Genomic DNA, 18,360 nt, shown 5'->3' with positions numbered 1-18,360 from the left:
TTGAAGCTCACAAGGGTACAGCAAGACTGGATTTAAAAAACGCATTTTTCCCAGGCCATTAAGCTAGCCACAAAGTTCATCAAAAGAACCAAAGACAAGAGACATGCAGGTACAGTTAAACAGCTCAAGAACCTAAAAGGCAGTAGCTGAAGTTACTAATGACCAGAATAGTAAGTTACACCAGTTTTTGTAGCTTATTATTTCAGACCATAATCAAATCTCTTTCCAAATCACACAAAAAACATTGCTAACATAACATTTCTTGTTGGCTTTCACAACAATTGATCAACATAAAAGTTAGATCTGAATTATATAAAGTGAGGCACTAGCAGCAATAGAGATTCTTGTAAGCTGTGTTGAGTAATTTAAGTTAAAAAAACAATACAATAAAATGCATAAGAGCTACAGGGATCCCCTGGGCCTGGTATTTTCATTCTAGTTTGCCAATGAGGGACATGTACGGTTTCTACTGGAAGCCTACGTCACACTGATCGTAATCTCTGCAAAAATGTAAGTACAGTTAATATGTAAGAAGGTGTGTACACACACAAAATTGTTTCTAAGGCCTTGTAGCTAATGGCAGATCACTCAGAGGTAGCATGATGCCTTAACTCAGATTCCACTAGACAGGAAATGGGAGACATTTATCTCCCATTGTAAGAGACAAAATGATCAGCCAGGGAGTTTATTTGCATACTGAGTCAAACACTAATGAAGAGATTGTGGAGACTTCAGTTGGTGGAAAATTAACAGGAAGGAGGTATGGGGGGAGTGGGGAACGGACCCTATTTTAGAGGTGAAGAACCAAAGGATTGGTCTGGTACATCTAGGACTGCAGAAAGACATCCTGGCACTCTTCATTTGGGGGGGGGGGGGGAAGGGAGAGAAGAGGAAGCTGCCAGCTGGCTGGGGTTCATGAAAGAAGGGTCTCAGCCATTCTGGTTGAAAAACCAAGAGACTTTGGGGTCAGCTGTACCTTACTCGACAAGACGGCATCTTGTTACTTGAGTTTACATATAAAATCATAACACTCATAGAGCTTAACCATTTATTTCCAATATTTCTGTTTTCTATCATATGAATCACTACTCTGTAAAATAGACATAATTGCTTTCTCTATAAATACATTTAAGACTATGTTCTGAGATTTAACTAGTAAGCTGTGGTGTACTGTTCCTTGGGGAACAGTGGGTCTGGTAATTCTGTGAGTGCCCAGTGGAAAAGAGGCTGGACACCACAGGGGGCGAAGGATGTAGAGTTGGAGAGTGCCTATTGCTAACCTGCATGAGGGACAGTGGAGCCGGGGTGGGCTGAGAGGGGAGTGCTTGTGTTGTCTGTGGCTGGGAGAATAAGGGAGCTGACACCTGGCAGGCGCAGACAAGACTTGCTCACGCTAAGGGCAGGTGGTAGCGAGGTGCCGCACAACCGTGGGTACCCCTGGGAAGTATCACAAATCCAAATATAGAATGTGCGAACTGGAAAAAACAACGTTCCTTAAAGATTTCCAAATCTTGATAAGAACTTGAATACTGAGGAAACCTTAGTATCTAGTCCAGTGTTTTTCAACCACTGTTCCGCGGCACACTAGTGTGCCGCGAGATGTTGCCTGGTGTGCCGTGGGAAAAAAATATTAAACCCAGGTTGCGCACTGAATAAAGTATTTTATAATTTTTCATATTTCTGTTTACTTACTATTTCATAATAAAGTAATTATAAAATACTTTCTTTGTGTTTATTTGATTCCTATTCAAGAGAATTACTTTATATATAGTCAATATAGGCTCAGAGTTAAATTTTTTAACATTTTCTAATGGTGGTGTGCCTCGTGATTTTTTTCATGAAACAAGTGTGCCTTTGCCCAAAAAAAGGTTGAAAAACACTGATCTAGTCAGTCTGACAAGACAATCTAGTTCTTCAAGAAACAGAGTCATCACCTGTGGATGAAATGATCCATTCAGCATAGACAGAATAATTGTCAATTGATGACAATGACTAACCAGTCAATCAAGCTGCAATGAAAAGACCCTCCTTTCCCCCCCCGAGCAGTTACAAGGTAATGATCATGCAGGTAATAGTTCAACATGCTGAGTCAATTGGTTAAATTTAAGTCTTTTTTTTTTTTTTTTTAAGTGGTATTCAAGTCAGGTTGAGGTTCTGTAAAAGTCAATTAGAAATTTTGTGCTTTTGATTTCTAATGAACTAAATTATAAACACTAGAGGGCTAGTTTGTTTCAACATCACTACTAAAAGGGTCTTATTTGACTTCTCCAAAATGTTATAGGTAAAATACTGACAATTAAGGCCCTGATCTTGTAAACTTAAATGAATAGTCTTATTGACTTTAATGGGACTTCTTCTCATGCATCTAAAGTTAAAATCACGTTTGAGCCATTTTTGTTTTGAAGCAACAAAAACTGACACCAAGTTTTAGTGCATATAGTTTTAGCCCCTAATGCTGCAGTGTTAATGGAAAGTTTAGACTTTCAGTACATTATTAGTGCAAACTCTTACACATGTGTTCAAATTTTTCAAACAGAAGCTTAAAGTTATGCTCTTAAACTCTTACTTAAGCACTTAAGAGGTGGGATTTTTCAAGGGCACTTAAGTGACTGAAGCACAAGCCCCATTGACTTTTGGATAAAACTATTTAGTTATAGTTAATATCCCTTCATAAATTTCTATAATTAAGCCTCATGCTTCAAGGCATTAGCCTCTCTTAAGGTATGTCTTCTCAGCAGTTATCTGGGCTCTTATCCAGGGTTCAGCCCAACTCCCCCTACCATCCAAATAGACTTTTGACCTAGATTTGGAGGCGCTTTAAGTTCAGGCTAGCTTATGTGACTGGAGGTATAGGTTAGAACTCAGGCTTGGGTTTAACTTAGGTTAGAACCTGCCCACTTTGCAATCAGGATACAAGTAAAAAGTTGCCTGGGTGCTGATGTTCCTCCAAAGTGCTTCCCACAATTCCATCTGGAGGGCAGACAACTGGTTGGGAAAGAATCCCAGTGTCTCAATACAAAAAAACATGGGATATACCCCCAGACAGACAAGTGAGAATGCAGAATCAGTAACATCGCTAGGGCTTTGTTGTGGAGATGCTTGCACCCAGACGAGGCTAATGTGGGTATCAAATTCTAGGGTTAACTATCCAGTAAAGACATCCTCAGAGGCCATCTAATCTGCCCTCCACATTACCCCACATCTTCCTACTACAGGGTTCTTACAGCTTCTTATGAAGCATTTGGTGCTGGCCACTCAGACATTTCAGCTTTCCTGTCCTGGAGGAAGTTCAATATAGCTGTAGGTGCCACTGCCTGCAAATAAAGCATGAGCTATTTGCAATGAGAACACAATGGAGGACCTAGACTTTTCTTTCAGCACAGACAAACATTTTAAATGTGAAGCTTCGTAGAAAAAAGTTTAAGTAAAATCTGAAAATTCTAACTGGAAGCTATAGAAACAAGCAGAAAAACAACCACTTTAGCAACAGAAAACTGCATTCACGAGTTCTGAAAAAGATGGCTGAGAGGCTTGCTGGACCATTAATGATGATTTTCAATAAGTGTTGGAATACCAGGGAAGTTCCTGAAGAGTGGAAGAAAGCTAAGCTGTGCCAATATTTAAAAAGGGTAAACAAGCTGACCTGGGTAATTATAAGCCTGTCAATTTGACAATGGTCCCAAGCAAGATAATGGAGTGGCTCATACGAGACTTGATTAATGGAGAATTAAAGGAGAGTAATCTAATTAATGCCAGTCAAGATGGGTTGATGGAAAATTGACCCTATAACACTAACCTGATTTTTTTTTTTTTTTTATGAGATTACAAGTTCAGATGATAAAGGTAATAGCCCTGATGTGATGTAACAGACTTCTGTAAGGCGTTTGACTTGGCATTGCAGATTTTGATTAAAAATCAGAATGATATAAAATTAGCATAGCATACATGACACAGATTAAAAGCCGGCTAAAGGAATCATTGATTGGGGATGTTTCCAGTACGATTCTGCAGGGATCAGTTCTTGGCCCTAAACTATTTAACGTTTTTATCAATGATCTGGAAGAAAACCAAATCACTGATCAAGTTTGTAGATACAAAAGTTGGGGGATTATTAAATAATGGAGGACAGATCACAGATACAGAGCAATCTGGATTGCTTGATAAATGGGACACAACCAAACAATATGCATTTTAATAAAGCTAAATGTACAAATCTAGGAACAAAGAATGTAGACCATATTTACACAATGATGAGGAACTCCATCCTAGGAAGCAGTGACTCTGAAAGATTTGGGGGGATAGTGGTAGATAATCAGCTGAACATGAGCTGCCAGTGCTATATAGTGGCCAAAAAGGGCTAACGTGTTCCTTGAATGCATAAATGGGAGTAGTGCATAGGAATAAGGAGGTTATATTACCTCTGTATTTAGTACTGGTGTGACCTCTAATGGAATTCAGTGTCCATTTCTGGTGATCACAATTCAAGAAGGCTTCTGATAATTCAAGAGGGTTCAAGGAGCCATGAGAATGATTAAAAGATTAGAAAACATGCCTTATATAGCAAGAGACTCAAGGAGCTCAATCTATTTAGCTGAACAAAGTATTTGACCAGTCTATAAGTATTTATACAGATAACAAATATTTGATAATTGACTCTTCAATTTAGGAGACAACGGTAAAACACAATCTAATGCCTGGAAGTTGAAGCTTGTAGCCTGATCTGGAGTGTGTAAAAAACTATAAAACAGGGCCAAATTAAAGAACTAGCAACATGTATATAAAACTGGTTTAAATTAAAGAATGAGTATCAACTGATTTTTATAAATGGTTTTTATCCATCCTGATTTAGTCTTTAATTTAGGGCTGTCAAACGATTAAAAAAATTGTAATTAATCGTGAGATTTAAAAAAGTCAATATTAATTGCAGTTTTAATCGCACTGTTAAACAATAATAGAATACCAATTTAAAGTTATAAATATTTGTGGAAGTTTTTCTACATTTTCAAATGTATTGATTTCAATTACAACACAGAATACAAAGCGTAGAGTGTTCACTTTATATTATTTTTTATTACAAATTTACATAGGGCGCTTAGTTCTGTTTCATAAAATCTGGTTTTTCTTCATCTGGATTTTTCAGAAAAAAACATGGATTTTCAAGATAGGAGAAAATCCAGCTCCAGATGATTACTTGGATCAAGACCCCTTTGTTGTTTCCATCTATTTTACAAAAATGTAAAATATTGAAAGTACAACCAAAGGGGTTGTGTAGTTATCTTTAATAAACCAGGTAGTTTTCCTTCCTGCCTTCTTTTTAATTAAGATTCCATCTTCCCCTTTTCCTCTCCATCAGAATATACAGCAATGTGCAATTTTCAGGCTATTTGAGGAATTTCATTCCATTGGTTGAAGGCACAAGCCTATATTTCCCCAAACTTATTTTGACAAACTCATTCTTAAAAAAATAAGTGATGTTCTATAAGAAAGTTGAATACCTGCTTCTACTTGGGAGTTAGTGCTGCCACTAGCAAGTGCTCTGGCCAATTGAGTCACTAAGTAGCACTCTTTAAAAAACTGCTTCCTGCCTGATGAGCCATCTTTCTTATCACAAAGGGGTTGTCATGGTTAGTGGAAGACATGAAAGCCTAGACCTATAGCTAGTGGTCATACCTTATTCCAACACTTAATACAGCATTATTTCATAGATTGCACTTAATGTAAACAAATTTTCAACCTAGTAGGAGTGGAAGGTACACAAATGCTAAATGTCTTCTCTCCCCCTACTAAAATGATGCTCATGTGTGTAACTGATCCCCCTTTGCCTTCCAGTCAGCCTCTCTTCTGACCCTCAGCTTCCCTTCTCCAATGGAACACCTAAGGCCTGGTCTCTAGTTTTTGTACTGATGCAATTATTTTGGTTAGGGGTGTGATTTTACCGCTGTAGTTATACTGGTGCAACCTCTATTGGCATAAAACAGTGTCAAACTGGCATAACTGTACCCACATTAAGGGACTGCAGTGGTATAGTTAAAACAGTACAACTTGTGTTTAGACAAGTCACATTCCAGTGAATACATGCCCTGCTTAGCAGCTGTTGTGAAGGGAGTGGGACATAAGTCTGTAAATAAATAACGTAACTAAGTACACCTAGGCGTTTAAATACAGGATGTGGCAATTAAATATAGTTGTGTTATACAAAGTGATTTCTCTCAACCAAACATATTACAACAGCAGCCACCACTGGTAGGAGATGTATTAACCTGGAAAGAAACTTACTTTTACAGACAGCATCAAAACAAAGTCCTAAATAAAGCAGAGAATATCATGGGAACCCAATCCATTCAAAAAATAGCTTATCCTTTGATTTTGATCCTTTCCTGTTTTGTCTTTTCAAAGTGGATCATAAACCTTTTGAGGCAGGGACTCTGTGTTTGTACAATGTTGTGACATTATTGACACAAACTGTGACCGTGCAGATCATTGCTGCAACCAAGGTCCTATAGCTGCACCAAATCTTGTACAAAGGAGGTCAAGTAAGGTGTCTATAGAAAGGCTGTAATTTTCTGGTTATGATTAGGCTGTCTGTATGTGTGTATCGTTTTTGTATTTGAAGTTATGAATATTGGCTATGTACTTGTATCTCAATGTGTTTGATTCTAAGTAGCCTCAGTAAAGCATTTGGTCAGCTTCTTGAGAATGGCCACTTACTGAGAATAGTCCTATCAAGAAACACTTAACTGACAATGGACTTTGGGAGACACCAATCCACATCTGAGCTTTCCTGGGAACGTCAAACTAACATGTAAACAATGGCGTCGGCCTGCAAAAAGCGGAATCATTCATGGACATTTGACTTGCCCAGGTGGCTACAAACTCAGGCTTGTTGCAGTGATTTTGCACAGAAGAACAAAGGGGTTTCTGCCCACAAAAGAGAATAGAAGAGACCCTGGAAACCTCTCCATTTTGTCTTCAGCTGGCTCAAGAGATGGCCCCTCAACCCCAAAGAGATGCCTGAAAGAAACTGGAACAAAGGACTGTAACTACGGGGGTGTGAGTGATTGTTGGACCCAGGCCATAAACCACAACATTGGTCTGAAAAGGATTGGGCTCAGACTAGGAAGGAGTCTAGTCTGTGAAAGAAGCTTATTGAGACATCTCTGGGGTGAGATTTTTCTGTATTCAGTTTCCTACTGTATTAGGCTTAGACTTGCATGTTTTTGTTTTACTTTGCTTGGTAACTTACTTTGTTCTGTTACTTGGAACCACTTAATTCCTACTTTTTATACTTAATAAACTCACTTTTGTTTATTAATTAACCCAGGGTAACTGATTAACACCTGGGGGAGCAAACAGCTGTACATATCTGTCTATCAGTGTTATAGAGTGCGGACAATTTATGAGTTCACCCTGTATAAGCTTTATACAGAGTATAATGGATTTATTTGGGGTTTGGATCCCATTGGGAGCTGGGTGCTCGAGACAGGAGCACTTGCTAAGCCATTTTCAATTAAGTCTGCAGCTTTGGGGGCATGTTGCAGCAGATTAGCGTATCTGGCTCAACAAGACAGGGTTCTGAAGGCCCAAACTGGCAGAGAAAACGGGCTCAGAGGTAGTCTCAGCACATCAGGTAACAGTCCCAAGGGGGTTTCTGTGACTGAACCCTTCACAAATGTATAATTCAGAGGGTCCAGTCCTGATTGGGACCTTTAGGTGCTATAGCAACTATAATTTATCCTTACTAAGTAGTAATATCTGCTGAAAGGACCCCTTGTTTTCAGTGAAAAATGGTACATGGTAAATTAAGTGCTCCTGGAACTCTACTGAACATAAATCTATTGCAAGACAGTTTCAATGTACTCAGCTTGCACTGAGAAAAATCAGCAATTTGTATTACAGGGATCAAATCCACACAATTCTATAATAGTATTAGTTATACCCATCAGGGCTGGCCAATGTCTGGGGTTTTTGGGAGGCCATTATAGAAAGTTGTACCAGGTAACATTGTTGCCAACCTGGAAGAGACCAAGCGAGAAGTTAACAGCCTCCCACCTACTACAGATAAAAGTCCTCCCCAACCCAGACAGGTTCTCCCCATTCCCCTAACTACCTTCAGCTACCAAGATATTATCTAGTCCAGGGGTCGGCAACCTTTCAGAAGTGGTGTGCCGAGTCTTCATTTATTCACTCTAATTTAAGGTTTCGCGTGCCAGTAATACATTTTAATGTTTTTAGAAGGTCTCTTTCTATAAGTCTATAATATAACTAAACTATTGTTGTATGTGAAGTAAATAAGGTTTTTAAAATGTTTAAGAAGCTTTAAGAAGCTTCATTTAAAATTAAATTAAAATGCAGAGCCCCCCCGGACTGGTGGCCAGGACCCAGGCAGTGTGAGTGCCACTGAAAATCAGCTTGCGTGCCGCCTTTGGCACGCGTGCCATAGGTTGCCTGCCCCGATCTAGTCCATAAGCCTGCCAGAGAAGAACTATTTTGTATATTTGTATCGTTAGATCTAGAAACTGAAGCCTCATTGAACTAGGTGCTGTAAAAATACTGAGGCTAAATTCCTCAAGGCAGGGACTAAGTAGACAAGACAAAATGAGCAGTAGGGGAAATGGGTAGAGTTCAAGTGACATGCTCAAAGTTACACACCAGTCAGGGCCAGAGCTGGAAATAGAATCCAGCTCTTCCAAATCCCAGTACAGCGATCTAATCCACTAAAATCAGACTGCTTGGAGTTTTGTCCTGTCTTGTTTTAGATTTCTCTAGAACTTGGCTTTCCACCTCTGCAATTACTACTCCACATTCTCTCACCTCTTATCTGCTAAAAGTTTTTTTTCCAAAGACATCCTGAATCTTTAAGAACAGTCATCCCATTACTTTGTTATAGCCCCTCATTCTATTTTAAAAGTGTAGCTGTCCCTTTCTAGAGGCTCTTCATTGTCAAGAGGGTTGAGTCTACAACAGCTTTTAGAACCTACTTCTTTAGCTGAGGTAACAAAGGCTCATGATTTTAGATCCAAAGATCCCCAGGCTGTAATCACAGCCAGCATCCACAATTCTTCTCCTTAAGTCAATATCCTCTAGAACCTTATTTTTTGTTGCTCCACTCTAAACTCCCTCCAGCCTATCTACTGTCAGGTGTCCAAAGATGAATGAAGTCTCAGTTAGCATAGAGGAACCACTCCTCATTGCTCCCTGTTGACGTGCGAATGCACACAACCTAAAAATGTTTGCCTTTATTGCATTACAATATTGAAAACCCATGTCTAGTTTGCAGGCCAACATTCCTATGTCTCTTTCAGCATTACTGTTTCATAGTCTTCTCTCTCCTCAGTGAGTGTCTTGAATTTCCCCATGATGTATTATCTGGCATTCTTCCAAGTTGCATTCCATTTTCTGTCCATAGTTTTTAATCTCCCTAAGTCACCTTGATACTTCAGTTCACAACTCTTCCCCATTTTATTATCTGCAAACTTAAAGTCCTGTTTATACCCTTTGCGTTCATTAGATTCTGCTCTAGTGAGCAGCTTTACAAACTGAACCTTGTTAGACACCTTCCCCTCCACAATATTCCTTTTGTTAGCTTGTTTTCCAATTCTTTCCAATCCAAGTGATAATGCCCTCACTGAAACTATTCATTTAGATTTGCTTTTGACTACAGAGATGCTCAAATGATTTCAACAGAGATTAGTGTTTCTTCATCCGCTAGCTTTGTATTTCTATCTAAAAAGGCAATCAACTTTGCCTGGTATAATCTGTTCTTTATAATAACTGTTGCTTATTGCCACTGACCCCGTTATCCTGGATATGTTCAGAGGTATTCCTAGAAGATAAGGACATTTTTTAGGCAAAATGCTGGAGAAGACATGGTGTGTACAAGGAGGTGGTAATGTTCAGGATACAAAGCATGTTAATTAGCAGGGTCATCGGTTTATTGGGTTTACACATGGTGCAATAAATATTAAATTGACTGAATTTCTATAAGTTCTTCCCAACATAGACACTTCCCTCTGGCTAGAACACAAGCAGCATGGTAATACCTTGAACCTGAAAAGTGCTGTATGTGCCAACTTCAGTCATCAAAATGATTATCTTTATAGCAACCCTATAAGGTAAATAACTGCTTTCACTTTGTCTCAGGAAATGCAAAGAAAAATGTACACTCCATACTCCGGTGCAAAGTCTGTTACAGCTTACACAGAAGTAGAAGACAGCAGCTGCGAAAATAAAAAGATTACTCTAAAACAATGGTACACAGACAAAAATTCAGGAACGAATTAAAATGCCTCTGCTAAAGCAACAAGTGGAAGTGAAGTCTTAGGCTCCCTCCCTCTCCTCACCCATCTTACATGCATTAATCCTACATGGTGCACCCCTTTTGACCCAGCCTGGAGTTGGTTAGGGCTGCATCAGTTTCATATGTTTATGCTCTTGCTGAGAAAGTCCTTTGCCGTAGGAGCAATACAGGCATGGATGGGAACATTAAACAGGAATATGGAAGTAAAAGGCCATTACGCAGCTCTGCAGAATCACCAAATTCTTTAGCCTGTACTGCAGAGCAGGGAAGTGGACAGATTAATCAGAAGTTAGACAACCAAAGGAGCAGAGTGCACCTGGCTGAGAAAAAGGAGTCCAAGCAAACTGACCAGAGAAGGCTGCCCCTAGATTGTCAATACCCACAAACCATATCATCTTTATCCCAGCCTATTTTTTAGGACAGCTGCTACATATGAAAGAACCATCAGTTAGGGTCATCATAGTGGACAGGGGAAAGCTGCTTCCTGAGGAAATGGGTTTTTTTGTTTTTAAATATAGTTCGCTTTACATGGAAGTTTGTATTAAAAAGTAAGCTCACCAGCCAATTAAGTATTTATGCTTTACATGTCTTATTATGGTAAGATATTGTGTAGGAGGCCAAACAGAAAAATTATACAGACATCTTACAAATTCTTGGTGATGCAGAAGTCTGCAGGTATTACCAGAATTACTGATTTATAGTGTCTCCAGTCATGGCCTTATTTGATCTACACAAATTTAAGTTACAAAATACAAGCCAAGTCAGCATACTATAAACTAATACAGTCCATTGTTGAAGCATCAGTTTTAAACACTTCCCACAAAACCATGGACTATCAGCAGTCCCAGTTTTCAAACATTCAGAGAAGAGTTGCCAATAACCTGCAAATGAAATGCAATTACTGTCCCTATTGAAATGCATTAAGCTTTTAACAAAATTAAGGTATATTTTCCTTCAATATTTCAGAAAAGTAATATGAATTAGTACTGTGCAACTGTTCTAACCCATGCAAAGTTTTAATCACTTAATTTTTCTGTTTCTAATTCTGCTGTCATATCCTTTAAGAAAATTCCATAAACCTACTGATGAACCTCCATCACGATCAGAAATACGCAATGCATTCATGACATTATACTCAAGATAGGCAAAGTACCTAGACGGGAATCTCTATGATTTTAATGTTCTCCTCCTACTTTCTGAAAAAGAAGTTTAAGCAACAATGCATATGGATATTCACATAAGGCAATTCATCTTGATAGGACTGGAAACCATTATGTAGTTTAGCTGAGCTAAACTATCTGAGGAACCATATCGTAATTATGTTGGCAGTACAAGTTCTAGGATGTCACTTACCATATCTGAAGCTTTATCTTCTTTCCTTGTAATTCAACTGTTTTGATCTTGAAGTCTATCCCTACAAAACAAAGGAAAAAAGCTTTAGCAATACTTCTAAAAAACCAGTTCCACATTTGGACAGAGTTGTCAGAATTGTTCTAGGCAGAGGGAGCAGGTTTAACTAACACAGCGGGGAAGACGAGAGGACAGTGGAGCCTTTTCTACACTTGAGATCCACCAGTACAGCTTGACTAGTAGCTGCACTGGTGGGAGCTCTCTTAGTATACACAAGACCCCAGAGAGTGGTCTAGCTATATCCATTTTAAAAAGCTGCTTGAAGGTGGCATAACATATTTTGAAGGTGATCAGCAAATGATTTTAAAAGATTTGGCTTGTGCTTATGATTTATGAAGGCAGACCAAGTTTTCATATTAGAAATATTGTTCTGATTTTGCTGGAGAACTTCTGGGAGGTCTTGGGATGTTGGAGTTTTAACACCTTAACTGAAATAACCAAGAAGTATTGCATTAAACAAAGGCTTCCTTTATTCAGAAGGCTAATAATTCAAGTCATGCAGGTGTTAAACAGCTTTTAAACAATGAAGGGAATTTTAGTCAATTGCACACTTTCACTCTTGTGAAATCACCATTTCACTAGTTCTGCAGCTTAATATCTAATCTAGTCAGAACCTGAGTTTCTAAAGTAAAACAGATCAGAAACTTTAAAACCAAGAGATATTACATAAAATATCAAAGCTACAGAATAAGGACAAGCTTATTTTTCTTTACTGGTCATGTTCAAAGTAACCTACTTCTTTTTACAATTATAAGGCCTTCACATTTGTCTTGTCTAGACTACTGCTTTCATTGTTTCTTTAACTTACAGAATTCTCCACTGTAGTCTCTGGGCACTGACTAGTATTAGAAATATGGATGATTTAACTTTTGAAACTGTTGATACAAGTTATTATGTAGCACTGGATATTTATGTCATTGCAAAACCCAAGGTTCATCACAAAATCCTTTTGTACACATTCCACTGCAGTTATTCATTTTATGACATGCATATACTTCTGACTTAAAGCTAGTCACAATCCAATACAAGTGATCTCCTCTGGAATGACTTTGGAAACCGGACACTGATTTAATGGAGCCTTGGGTAAAACACTTCTATTAGGAACAGCAGGTCATCTTCAGCAGTAAAGTGGGAAGAGTTTTGGGGGGGGTTGTTTTGTTTTTGTTAAAATAGCAACTAGAACTGAAAACTGATTAACAGAGATTAAGTTATGGCAAAGGCATGAGTACTTAGAATTACACTTGGTTGTCAAAACTGACATGTTTGGCAGAGAAACCTAGTCACACTGAAGGCTTCAATCTTGCTTGGTGATTATGTTCATATTCCACCACTAGAGGAAAGCATTCAGACCAAGCCAATACTGATCAATAAAGTTATTCAGCATAAACACTGAATTGGAGTACTGAAAAAAATGCATAGTTTCAAGGTTGCTAAAAAAAAAAAAGGCAGATTTCAGCTACCCATATATTTTTTGGAAGGTCTTAGTATGTTAAGAGAGAGTACAAGGCTAAAGTGTATACACATGCCTCTATGGGCCTGTTGTGCGGGAGTTAAAAATGGAATATAGTCACTACATTTGCTTTAGACTCTTTATAGAAAGCATACTGGCTTATCTGAAGTGTAATGTACAGATTTCTTTTAAAAAATAACCAACCCCCCCCCCAAAAAACCCAGCTTCTCCCCAAGTTTTAGCAATTTCAAACAATTAGCTGGATAAGTGACTGAGGCAGACTGTTTCATGAAAGTTGCCACAGGTTTTAGGTTCCAGATTTCTGCAGAGTCATAATTGGGGTGAAAATCAGTTTTAAAAAGCAACACAGGGCAAGTTGCATGCAGAAAACTGGGACGGATGTGCTGAATTTAAGTCCGTTTCATAGCTATCTACACTAACCGTAGAAAAAACAATTAGTGTTTTAGTCCTGACAGCTATGGACATACCAGAGAGGCAGTGGGATCTATTTAACTGATATTTAATTTAGGTTTAGGTTTCAAAGTTCTACTGTGTATCAGTTAGCAGAAACAGCTAACTAGTGCTCCCAAAATTCCACACTTCCTCCATGTGTCTCCATGCTAGAAACCAAATGTCTCCTACCCATTTGCCAAAACTCCCAGCTTTTCCTTCCATCCAATGATTTCTGATGCAGTTATGCACTGTCAATACAATCTCTGTGGCATATAAAATTGGAAGTCGAGACCATATCAGACAAATCAACCACCATGTTTATAGTTAATTTCATAATTCAGACATTTCTAGAAAAATCTAGATGAAGTTGCCACTATATCTCACTGTGCTGCATCAGGATGCCACAGATTAAAGGGAACCAACGCCACAGTTTAGGTAGAGCTACATGGGCCTCAGGATGCTGTCACAAGGCCTATTTGAGATTTAATTCACCTGAATATATTGGCCTTTGGTTGTAAACTGAAGTCACTGAAACTGGCCTGGGGTTGGAGAACAGCATGCCAACAGCTTCCCCTTGAAAATTCTGCTACCTTTGGAAAAGGCTGCATCTGATAGAGGAATTCTGCTTCAGGAAGGTCTCATGGGCAAGCTCACTCAAAAAGCACTCCACTGCTAGTCACCAAGTTGTTACATACTCGGGAATGCCTTTTCCAAGAACATCTTGTGCCTTATTTTATGTAGAATATTTTAAACATTTACCTTTAACTAAAAAACCCAATCTAAAAATGGTAGTCCAGGATTCTGAATTGCAGCTTCATCAAGCTGTACAAAGGTAGTTAAAAAGGGCATTAACTTTGCTTTATTTCACCTTGGAAGAAGAGCAAATGACTAAGAAACAGAATTACAACCTAAATCAGTTTTTTTCCTGACAGAATTCTGACTGATTTTCTGACAGAGCTGCTAGACAGAACTCTAGGCAATACGTTTGTTATTTAAATTCTACAAGTATCTGCAGGTATAGTACTGAAAGCAACTAAACCAGGCTAGGACATCTTCATATATTGTTTGAATTCAGCTACATTTTAAAAAAACATCATATCAGTGTTTACCCACTATAAGCACATATCATACAAGACGAAGCATTAAGGTTAAAAGTTTAGCAATTTAAAAATGAAGTGACAATATTTAAGCAGAGGATGCTATCTTAATTCTGTCCTACAGTCTGACTGATCACATGTAGTCTATCACATGCTGTTATCCCACAGAACCCCCAATTCATTCATTCAGGTTGGATAATCAATATTTGTTACCCTCACTGTAATGTGTGGTGGCCCCATAACTCCTTCACCACCCAACATGTGATCTTTTCTGCAAGATCTAAAGCTGACTGCACAAGAGGCAGAAATAAGCTGCCCATGGAACCTTAATTTAGCTATTTTCCTAAGTTAAAGTGGTTCGCTTTGAAACCTTCATTATTTTCATGTAGTTTTTTGTATGGAATTCTACACTGACAATTGACTTCCGGAAGCATAAGGACTGAACAGCTTCTAAACCACTGAAGTTCTACTACAGATATCCTAGACAGTGGGTGTCTCCCCAAAAGGAGGCAAGAATCCTGGATGTTATGTGGAATTCCGCTATTCCCATATGCTGCAAAGGTCCATGAGAACCTAAAGTGAAAATCACCTCAGCAACTCAATTCCTCGTAAGCAGAATAAGGTGCAGTCAATCCCAGAATGAAGGAGATGAGAAGTGCTAGTTTCACCCATCTCTTAGAGCTAGAAGCTACTGGATGATGTCTGACAACTGTACTCCACAGGCTAGGGAGTGCTGGGTGAATAATTAGGAGGGAGCCAAAAATCTTCAGCCACATATCAGATAGGGTGACCAGATGGGATGAAGAAAATATCGGACACATGGGGGGAGGGGGAGAGTCCCCCTGCCAGCGGAGCAAAGGGGAAAAAAAAAAAAAAAAAAAGCGGAGTCCTGCCGGCAGAGAGAGAGGAAAAAAACCGGAGTCCCGCTGGCGGGCGGGGGGGGGGGGGGGGAAGAGAGTGGAGTCCCACCAACAAAAAACAAGAGTGAAATATCGGGACAAATTGCGTCCCGACCAAACATCGGTTGGGACACGGGACAAACGCCTAAAAATCGGGACGTCTGGTCACCCTAATATCAGATCTCCTGGGAAACTGATTGAGAACACTCAGCTATCTCCATATTGGGAAAGATAATTCCCATTAAAAAAAAAAAAAAACAAGTGTAGCTTATAACAGAGTCTCTCCCCAATTCTCTCCCCCAAACACAAAGGATGATATATTTATGATCTAAAAATGAGAATCCTCAAATGTGGTTATAATCTTGACAGCCAAAGGAAACCTTGTTGGCATAAGAGTCTACAGTGTCTTACAGCGTGGATAAAAATCAATGATTTAAAAAAAAATGGGTTTTTTTATTTAAATCGGATTTTTTTGATAAAATGCTTTTTGAGGAAAAAACCTATCTAAAGATAGGTTTAATTAAAATGCATTATAACTCAAAGATATCTCATCATGGAATAGGAATTATAAATTCTAATTCTATAGTATGATACAATATATTCATGTAATGTTTAAGAAAAGTTTGGTAAATGCAGTTCCAATAGTTCATGGATTAGGGACCCAATCTTATGGGGTTCCAGGGACTTCTGTACAGATTACTTAGGTTAATCTTTCTATCTATCCAATGGGACTCAGTGCACAGTCTAGAAGATACCAAAGATGCTTGGTTTTGCAGTTCTCAAACTGTGGATTTGTCTCTCCAGAGATAACATGCTTGTTAACAGCAAAAATGTTTTTAAATAAATTAAATTAAATAAATAAATAAAATTAATAAAATAAATAAATAAATAGATAGAGGTGAGAAATAACAGACCTCAACCCTATTTTCCCTCTGCAAATTTGTGTACAGAGAGTCAATCCCTTACCTCTCTCTAAAAGTGCAAAGACTAGAAGATTGTTGGGGGCGGATTAGATCTGGACAACGAGAAGAAGTCTGGAGATAAATGTGAGAAGGGAGGGACAGGCAGTAAAAACAAAAGTGAAACTGCTTGAGCAGCATATTCCAGAAGTCTTGAGGTCTTTGAGTGCATCCTTCACTGATTTGAGATCTACCATACCATTCTCTCACTAGAAGGGAAAAACTATCATGGCAGCAGGCCATAAGAGACCTAGTTTGGGAATATTTTAATGAAGTTCCTCCACCTGTGGGTAAGACAGGCATGTGTGTAAAATGCAAACGGTGCAACAAAGAAATGCAAGACCTGGTTGCCCAAATGAAACATCATGAGAAGCGTTCCTTCTCAGGAGGAAGCTGCATTGAAGATGATGAAAGGAACATGTCTGAAGATGCAGGATCTTCAGGTTGGCAAACTTTTTTATTTCATACTTCTTTAAGGTCTGTGTCTTCCTTCTGAACTATTCTTGAATTATCATGTTTGAGCAAAAAAAAATATAAGTTTTTACTCTATGGAACTATCATTTTAGATGCAGTTGTGATAAAAAATAAATAGCTGAAATAAGCAGATCTTCCTTTTACAATTTCACCTTTAAAGTAGTACTCAGTGTCAGTGAATGCAATGAGTAATACTAAATGAGCAGTATGGTAATAATAATTAAATAACTGCATTGACTTATTTTATTTAGAAGAATCCATCCTCAACATACAGGATTCTGAAGACTATCCACCTTCAAGATCACTATCATTTTCTATAGTTTCAGAGTTATCTGCCAATGATAGTGTTTGTCACATAGCCACAGTATATCACCTGTAGCAAAAAAAATAAAAATAAAATCTCCATCATCCAGAAACCACCATAGATACGTTTGTGAGAAGAACCAGCAGATTACAAAAAGAGGTAATTGATGAAAAAATTGCCCAGTTTGTTTATGCAACAAACTCCCCTTTCCGTATGATCGAGAACCCACACTTCATTAACATGGTTCAGTCATTAAGACCAGGATACAGTCCACCCAACAGAGCAAATGTTCGCAGGCAAATTGCTGGATAAAGTGTATGAAAGAGAAATTGAGCAGTGTGCAAAAGATCTAGAGGTCAAAATTGTTAACCTGAGTCTTGATGGGTGGAGCAATGTCCACAATGGTCCTGTTGTATGTGCTTGTGTGACAACAGAAGGAGGGAAGGTCTTCCTTACAGAAACAATTGATACATCAGGAAATGCACACACAGAATACTTACAAGAAGTAGCAGTAAAAGCTATAACAAACTGAAAAAAAATTCAAATGTCTAGTACGCAGCTTGGTCACAGACAATGCTGCAAATGTATCCAAGATGAGAAGAAATTTAGAAGAGAGAGTCCCAAGCTAACAACATACGGTTGCAGTGCTCATTTGATGCACCTCCTAGCCAAAGACTTCAGTGTTCCAGAAATAAAGGCTAATGTTGTTGAAATTGCAAAATACTTCCGTAACAACCACTTTGTAGCAGCTACTCTGAAAAAAGTGGGAGGAACCAAGCTAACTCTCCCACAAGACGTGCGATGGAACTCAGTAGTGGACTGTTTTGAGTACTATATCAAGAACTGGCCTAATCTGATGACAGTTTGTGAACAAAATTGTGAAAAAATAGATGGCACTGTCATAGCCAAAGTTCTCAACATTGGGCTTAAGAGAAACGTTGAATACATGCTGAGTACCCTGAAGCCTATTTCTGTAGGCTTGAATAAAATGCAGGGAAACAGCTGTTTTATTGCTGA

General features: G+C 38.5%; 1 protein-coding gene across 1 annotated transcript in view; it reads right to left on the bottom strand.

Annotated features, from left to right (window-relative positions):
- Positions 1–18,360, bottom strand: part of RAB10 (RAB10, member RAS oncogene family) — a 55,469-nt gene that overhangs the window by 12,472 nt on the left and 24,637 nt on the right. Inside the window, exon 2 of the mRNA XM_065401536.1 lies at positions 11,651–11,711. Within this exon, the coding sequence (XP_065257608.1) occupies positions 11,651–11,711 (61 nt within the window). The remainder of the gene's footprint in view (positions 1–11,650; positions 11,712–18,360) is intronic.

The sequence above is a fragment of the Emys orbicularis genome, chromosome 3 (assembly GCF_028017835.1).
Source record: "Emys orbicularis isolate rEmyOrb1 chromosome 3, rEmyOrb1.hap1, whole genome shotgun sequence".
Taxonomy (NCBI): Eukaryota; Metazoa; Chordata; order Testudines; family Emydidae; genus Emys; species Emys orbicularis.
This window is presented reverse-complemented; position numbering and strand designations above follow the sequence as displayed.